The sequence below is a fragment of the Coregonus clupeaformis genome, chromosome 15, assembly GCF_020615455.1.
Source record: "Coregonus clupeaformis isolate EN_2021a chromosome 15, ASM2061545v1, whole genome shotgun sequence".
Taxonomy (NCBI): domain Eukaryota; kingdom Metazoa; phylum Chordata; class Actinopteri; order Salmoniformes; family Salmonidae; genus Coregonus; species Coregonus clupeaformis.
In genome coordinates this window covers 43,660,782-43,669,378 of record NC_059206.1, presented here as the reverse complement: position 1 = coordinate 43,669,378, position 8,597 = coordinate 43,660,782, and the positions used below count along the sequence as shown (strand labels likewise).

The following is an 8,597-nucleotide window of genomic DNA, read 5'->3' as shown; positions in this document are numbered from 1 at the left end:
GTGTGGCACTTGATAATCAACTGTATAATCATTCTCAATGTGGAGTGATTGACCTGTGCTCAGCCACCCTCTCCTTGCAACATGATGCAGGCAGGCAATAGATGAGAAAACAAAGTGCTTCAATAGGGTGAAGGCAGAGGTTGAATATGAGTACAGGCAGAGAGAGAGATGGAGAGAGAAGGAAAGAGAGAGACAGACATACAGATGTAGGATCTTAATTTGAGCCAGTTTGCTACAGCAGGAAAATAATTTTGCAGCAACAGGAAATGTGAATTATGATGTGGATTATAATTAATGGACATTTTTTGTAGGGGTTGATACATTTTCTGTTTGGGCAAATCAAGTCTGACATTTTAAAATGGAAATGACAAACTTTAGAAGCCTTTTGTAATACAATACAAGATTGCATTTCTTGCTCTGCAGTACAAATCTCAGCAACAAAAGAGTGATCAAATTAAGATCCTACATCTGTACAGACAGACAGACATACAGACATACAGGCAGACTAGGTCTATAGTAATAGGCTGCTCCAGTGTTCTGGAACTTGATGATGTCACAATGTCACTTTACCAGGGATGGAGTACTAGTTATTATAAGGGAACATTATGAGGTAACGTTGCCACGGAAACACACTTCTAACAGAATCCCAGACCACATTAAAATTGTTAGACAAGCTCAGGAAGAGCGTGTTAGCTACATCTCTCAACCTATAACTGATTTGATTGATTACAACAGTACACTACCCTAGCGTGTTATGGGTCAGACACTTAGTGACCCTGTCCCTCTGGTCTCCCCTAGGGAGCAACCAAAGGAGACCCATAAACATAAAAATAAACCCAAGGAGAAGAGCATCCCTCCAGCCCTGACCTTTCTTCAGCTGTTTACACTGCTGAGCTGCGTCAGGATGAAGAAGACACCATTTGATCCCTCCCAGAGTGGTGAGGGGAGAAAGGCAACAACGATACACGATACGAACAACAATAATGACTCTGATACTGGTGAGTGTGAGGAGGTGTCTATTGACTAGTGCTGCTACATAGTACAATTATTTAGGCTTCACTTGGAGGAAATGTTTCACTTACAGGCTCTGACTATTCTGCAGGTGATGTGAAAAGGATCAAGGACAAGAGTAAAGGAAAGGTTCGGAAAGAGAAAGTTTGGTTTGAAGTTCAGAAATTTCAGGACCACAAACGCAGAACGACACCGGAAACAGAAAAAGACATTAAACAAAGATCTAACTCGGTAAGACATCCAAACCTGCTTATCAATGAGGATTTGCCAATGCATTTGATAATTGATAATGACCACAATAAGGAAAACACAGTATATTGTGTTGAATTTGATACTTTGACACTGCTTGACAAATGTGATAATGTCACAATGCCCCTTCGGATGGGGTAGGCCCTACTAGTTAAAAAGTCTTAACGGAATCCATGGAACGTCCCAACTCTGACCTTACCCCCATTGAAGTTGAAATTGAAATGGTTAAGGTAAGGGTTAAGGTTAGAGTTAGGGTAAGGGTAGAGGTACGGTTAGGGTTTAGGGTAGGGATGTCTCAAGGATCTCGGATAGCACTAACCCTAGTTATTATTGGGTAACATTTTGCCATGGAAACACACTAGAGCTCATTGGCTATTGATATTGTAGTTTGAAATATCAGTAGATTTCTAACTGATGTACTGATTGTGACCCTGAGGTCTCCCCTGTGGAGAAAGCAAAGGAGACCCAGCAGAAAGAGAAGAAGCAGAGCATCTATCCAGCTGTGGCGGCCCTGCAGCTGTTCACTCTCTTCTGCTGTGGAGGGAAAGTCAAGCTGAAGAAAACTCGTCCCCTCTCAGCACAGACAGAGTAAAAAGGACCAGGACGAAGATAATGCATCTGATACTGGTGAGTGTTATGGGTTGTCTGTTGATTAGATATAGAATGATATTGCTCCACTTGGAAAGATGTGTCTTCAAAATCAAAATGTCTAATCTAAACAGGCTCAGACTGGTCTGGAGGAGATGTTACAACCAAAAAGGTCAAGGACAAGAGTAATGGAAAGGTAGGGAGGGAGAAAGACTGGACTGAAGTCCAGCTATTGAAATCATCTCAAGACCACGAACCCAGAAGTACAAAACCAGAAACAGACAAGGGAACTAATTTGGGACAAAGACCAAACTCTGTGAGACAAGCAAACATGCTGTATCATATTTTATTGTGAGCAAAATATCTTTCCCATAATGTTTTATCATTGGGTATTGCAATTGTCTTATGCAGGCAAATCAAAGGACACCCCGGCAAGTGAAGACCCATGTGGAGAAAATTTACATAAGTCCTGACTCTCCGACTCTACCACGTGCCCACGTAAGTTACTGAAACCTGACTTACTATACGGACAGACAGAGATTCACACATCCAGGCAGTTTCCCCTCTGACCTCAACCTAACCCCCCTTACCTCCGGGTAGAGCTCCCTCTCCCAGTTCTCCCTGGCTAGGAACCTGGCCATCCTCCCGCTGGAGTGGCAGCTACCTGGAGTCCCTCTGACCACCTCGTCTATGGCAACTAGGACAGAGAGAAAGCCATCCACTACCAACACTTCGACACAGGCGCAGACAGAAACACAGACAACAGATATGAACACACACACACAGACCACTGCCACCTCTCAGAGACAGATCTCCATGGTGACCACCCAGTCATCAGAGACCATGACAGAGGTTCACACATCAGACTCAAGCACCCAGAACTCCACTCCTGACATGGCACTGACCCCTGAGAGCACTAAGGACATGATCGCTACTGATGAGGATGTGAAGGATGACTCTGCTGAAGATTTGATCTCCACCCTAACAGACACCTCTATGGAGAAATTCGTCAGTGAGACCAGCCTGAAAGCCCTGGATGAGGAAGATAACAATGAGATGAAGGATATGGCTGCCTCCGCTAGCCCTGCTACTGATAATGCCAATGAGGATGCAAAGCTACTGGAGCTACTTTATTATTATTATTATTATTACTTTATGACTACATGTTGACAGTGGAGACCGAGCTGTAGGCCTAATGAACATTTCAATATAGCAAAAGCTATGCTATGATCAATTAATAAAAACAGTTAATATTTCTGCAGCAAATGTTCACTACTGTTGATATTTGAAGCAGCCTGCTTAGGTTAGGCACATGTGTTTGAATTCACCAAATCTAATACATAAACAAAAAATATATCAAACCACTACAGGTAGGGAAGAGTGAATACATCAGCATTGAGTTAATTTGGTCAATAATGATCCATGGACATATTACATTCTGTAATATATGAAATAACAATCACCCACAGTGAATACAAAGCAGACATGTTCTATGTACCTCATGTTCATTGTACCTCATGTTTTCACACATCATGATGTAGTCCATGTAAGATAACTCTGGAGCGTGATCTTGTCGTTTTATCATCTTGAAGGGTGACAGAATAGTGAGCTTTATCCATGACTTTGAGAATGTAGTTATTTTATGAATTCTCACAGGTACAATTTCTGTCAAACTGCACTTTTCTGTCTCTGTCATGCCTGCGGTCACCAGATGTACAGCCTCCCCAGAGCTGCATATTCCAGTGGCCTACATGCATGGATAATGAGCTGAGAGAAGTAGTTGCAGCACATCGTTTTAGGCTACAGCCAAGCTCTATCTTTAACCTGAGAAACATCTTAGTCCTACATGAGTGCACTCTCCACAACAAAGACCAGCCTGACATCAACATACTGTTGATAAAGTAGACATTGAATTAAATCAACATAACATAGACACTGTACATGTATTTTTGATGATTGTTAATCCAGAAAAGACGCAGAACATATTAACTCTGAAAGGGGAGAGAGAGAAGAGAGAGGGGGATGAATGGGTGGATAGAGGAGAGACAGTACAAGGGATGGTGAGATGTGTCCATTTATGAATTCAAATATTCAACTCCCCAATAAGAGGATCAAAGGTTCTCTCACCCAGGTGTACAAACAAACAGACATGCATGTACATACAGACATGCACGGACACACACCTACACACACAAAAATACCCACGCACACACCCACTGCCTCTATCCACATGAAGTGGTCAGGGCATCACAGTGATCTAGCTACAAGGACATTGAGAGAAGCCATTTCTCTGCTCTAGAGACTGTAACATTGATGAGGTTCACTGGACGCTCAAACACACCTCCAACATGTCCGTGAAATAAAAGATTACATCATCATTTTAATCCAAGTACTTTTCATATGACTGCACAGTTAGATAAGTATTACTACAGTGAGGACAATTAATAGAAATCCACACTCTTTTCACACTTCGGTAGGCTATCTATACATATCTTGTTGTGGCCCCGGACATGCACACCTGATTGTACTTGTCAACTAATCATCAAGCCCTTGACATCTGAATCAGGTGTTTTTGTCCAGGGCTACAATACAAATGTGTACTGGAGGACTGGAGTTGGGAAAAACTGTGATAATATAATACTATATGATACAGATTCTCTCTCTCTCTCTCTCTCTCTCTCTCTCTCTCTCTCTCTCTCTCTCTCTCTCTCTCTCTCTCTCTCTCTCTCTCTCTCTCTCTTTCAATTTCAATTTAAGGGCTTTATTGGCATGGGAAACGTGTGTTAACATTGCCAAAGCAAGTGAAGTAGATAGTAAACAAAAGTGAAATAAACAATAAATATTAACAGTAAACATTACACTCATAAGTTTCAAAAGAATAAAGACATTTCAAATGTCATATTATGTATATATACAGTGTTGTAACAATGTGCAAATAGTTAAAGTACAAATGGGAAAATAAATAAACATAAATATGGGTTGTATTTACAATGGTGTTTGTTCTTCACTGGTTGCCCTTTTCTTGTGGCAACAGGTCACAAATATTGCAGCTGTGATGGCACACTGTGGCTTTTCACCCAGTAGATAAGGGAGTTTATCAAAATTGGGTTTGTTTTCGAATTCTTTGTGGATCGCTGTAATCTGAGGGAAATATGTGTCTCTAATATGGTCATACATTTGGCAGGAGGTTAGGAAGTGCAGCTCAGTTTCCACCTCATTTTGTGGGCAGTGTGCACATAGCCTGTCTTCTCTTGAGAGCCAGGTCTGCCTACGGCGGCCTTTCTCAATAGCAAGGCTATGCTCACTGAGTCTGTACATAGTCAAAGCTTTCCTTAAGTTTGGGTCAGTCACAGTGGTCAGGTATTCTGCCACTGTGTACTCTCTGTTTAGGGCCAAATAGCATTATAGTTTGCTCTGTTTTTTTGCTTGTTCTTTCCAATGTGTCAAGTAATTCTCTTTTTGTTTTCTCATGATTTGGTTGGGTCTAGTTGTGTTGTTGTTGTTGTTGTCCTGGGGCTGTGTGGGGTGTGCTCCTGAGTGGCGCAGTGGTCTAAGGCACTGCATCGCAGTGCTAACTGTGCCACTAGAGATCCTGGTTCGAATCCAGGCTCTGTCGCAGCCGGCCGTGACCGGGAGACTCATGGGCGGCGCACAATTGGCCCAGCGTCGTCCAGGGTAGGGGAGGGAATGGCTGGCAGGGATGTAGCTCAGTTGATAGAGCATGGCGTTTGCAACGACTAACTGTAAGTCGCTCTGGATAAGAGCGTCTGCTAAATGACTAAAAATGTAAAATGTCTGTTTGTGTTTGTGAACAGAGCCCCAGGACAAGCTTACTTAGGGGACTCTTCTCCAAGTTCATCTCTCTGTAGGTGATGGCTTTGTTATGGAAGGTTTGGGAATCGCTTCCTTTTAAGTGGTTATAGAATTTAACGGCTCTTTTCTGGATTTTGATAATTAGCGGGTATTGGCCTAATTCTGCTCTGCATGCATTATTTGGTGTTTTACGTTGTACACGGAGGATGTTTTTGCAGAATTCTGCATGCAGAGTCTCAATTTGGTGTTTGTCCCATTTTGTGAATTCTTGGTTGGTGAGCGGACCCCAGACCTCAGAACCATAAAGGGCAATGGGTTCTATAACTGATTCAAGTATTTTTAGCCAGATCCTAATTGGTATGTCAAATTTTATGTTCCTTTTGATGGCATAGAAGGCCCTTCTTGCCTTGTCTCTCAGATCGTTCACAGCTTTGTGGAAGTTACCTGTGGCGCTGGTGTTTAGGCCGAGGTATGTATAGTTTTTTGTGTGCTCTAGGGCAACGGTGTCTAGATGGAATTTGTATTTGTGGTCCTGGCAACTGGACCTTTTTTGGAACACCATTATTTTTGTCTTACTGAGATTTACTGTCAGGGCCCAGGTCTGACAGAATCTGTGCAGAAGATCTAGGTGCTGCTGTAGGCCCTCCTTGGTTGGTGACAGAAGCACCAGATCGTCAGCAAACAGAAGACATTTGACTTCAGATTCTAGTAGGGTGAGGCCGGGTGCTGCAGACTGTTCTAGTGCCCTCGCCAATTCGTTGATATATATGTTGAAGAGGGTGGGGCTTAAACTGCATCCCTGTCTCACCCCACGGCCCTGTGGAAAGAAATGTGTGTTTTTTTGCCAATTTTAACCGCACACTTGTTGTTTGTGTACATGGATTTTATAATGTCGTATGTTTTTCCCCCAACCCCACTTTCCATCAATTTGTATAGCAGACCCTCATGCCAAATTGAGTCAAAAGCTTTTTTTGAAATCAACAAAGCATGAGAAGACTTTGCCTTTGTTTTGGTTTGTTTGTTTGTCAATTAGGGTGTGCAGGGTGAATACGTGGTCTGTCGTACGGTAATTTGGTAAAAAGCCAATTTGACATTTGCTCAGTACATTGTTTTCACTGAGGAAATGAACTAGTCTGCTGTTAATGATAATGCAGAGGATTTTCCCAAGGTTGCTGTTGACGCATATCCCACGGTAGTTATTGGGGTCAAGTTTGTCTCCACTTTTGTGGATTGGGGTGATCAGTCCTTGGTTCCAGATATTGGGGAAGATGCCAGAGCTAAGGATGATGTTAAAGAGTTTAAGTATAGCTAATTGAAATTTGTGGTCTGTATATTTTATCATTTCATTGAGGATACCATCAACACCACAGGACTTTTTGGGTTGGAGGGTTTGTATTTTGTCCTGTAGTTCATTCAATGTAATTGGAGAATCCAGTGGGTTCTGTTAGTCTTTAATAGTTGATTCTAAGATTTGCAGTTGATCATGTATATTTTTTTGCTGTTTGTTCTCTGTTATAGGGCCAAAAAGATTGGAGAAGTGGTTTACCCATACATCTCCGTTTTGGATAGATAGCTCTTCATGTTGTTGTTTGTTTAGTGTTTTCCAATTTTCCCAGAAGTGGTTAGAGTCTATGGATTCTTCAATTACATTGAGCTGATTTCTGACATGCTGTTCCTTCTTTTTCCGTAGTGTATTTCTGTATTGTTTTAGTGATTCACCACAGTGAAGGCGTAGGCTCAGGTTTTCTGGGTCTCTATGTTTTTGGTTGGATAGGTTTCTCAATTTCTTTCTTAGGTTTTTGCATTCTTCATCAAACCATGTATCACTGTTATTACTTTTCTTTGGTTTTCTGTTAGAGATTTTTAGATTTGATAGGGAAGCTGAGAGGTCAAATATACTGTTTAGGTTTTCTACTGCCAAGTTTACACCTTCACTATTACAGTGGAACGTTTTGTCCAGGAAGTTGTCTAGAATGGATTGAATTTGTTGTTTCCTAATTGTTTTTTGGTAGGTTTCAACACTACTTTCCTTCCATCTATAGCATTTCTTAATATTATTCAGTTATTTTGGCTTTGATGCCTCGTGTTTGAGTATTGCTCTGTTCAAGTAGACTATGATTTTGCTGTGGTCTGATAGGGGTGTCAGTGGGCTGACTGTGAACGCTCTGAGAGACTCTGGGTTGAGGTCAGTGATAAAGTAGTCTACAGTACTACTGCCAAGAGATGAGCTATAGGTGTACCTACCATAGGAGTCCCCTCGAAGCCTACCATTGACTATGTACATACCCAGTGTGCGACAGAGCTGCAGGAGTCGTGACCCATTTTTGTTGGTTATGTTGTCGTAGTTGTGCCTAGGGGGGCATATGGGGGAGGGAATGCTGTCACCTCCAGGGAGGTGTTTGTCCCCCTGTGTGCTGAGGGTGTCAGGTTCTTGTCCAAGTAATCTCTCTCTCTCTCTCTCTCTCTCTCTCTCTCTCTCTCTCTCTCTCTCTCTCTCTCTCTCTCTCTCTCTCTCTCTCTCCCTTCCTCTGAACCGTAGAGTTGTATTGTTAATTCCACAGACATCGCTCTGTCAGTGAGACCCCATGGAACAGACATAGCATCTCTTGTGTCACCCTAATAATAAATGATATATATTTTGAGGGAAACGCACTGTCTATTATTTAATTTGACAAGGGCAGGGCAGCACATACAAACTGCATTTAGTCCAATAAAAATACATGATATTATTAGGGTGATAAATAAAAGGCAGTTGCTCCATGACACAAGAGTACTCTGTAGTGGAACAAGAAGCTTACAGCACCAGATATTCCCAGCCGGTGTCCCATCCAATTACTATCCAGGCCCGACTCTGCTTAGCTTCCGAGATCAGGTGTATTCAGGCTGGTATGGCCATAAGCGAGTGAACAACTCTTGGTACACTATATAAAGACATG

General features: G+C 42.2%; 1 protein-coding gene and 1 pseudogene across 1 annotated transcript; one reads left to right on the top strand and one right to left on the bottom strand.

Moving 5' to 3' along the window:
• Positions 1-605: 605 nt before the first annotated feature.
• LOC121583286 lies at positions 606-3,035 on the top strand. The gene is made up of 7 exons (XM_045225448.1): positions 606-610; positions 799-938; positions 1,103-1,242; positions 1,839-1,887; positions 1,983-2,044; positions 2,260-2,346; positions 2,449-3,035. The coding sequence occupies exons 1-7, from the start codon at positions 606-608 to the stop codon at positions 3,016-3,018; spliced, it is 1,053 nt and encodes a 350-aa protein (XP_045081383.1). The 3' UTR covers positions 3,019-3,035.
• Positions 3,036-8,452: 5,417 nt separating this feature from the next.
• LOC121583684 lies at positions 8,453-8,561 on the bottom strand (annotated as a pseudogene).
• Positions 8,562-8,597: the final 36 nt, after the last annotated feature.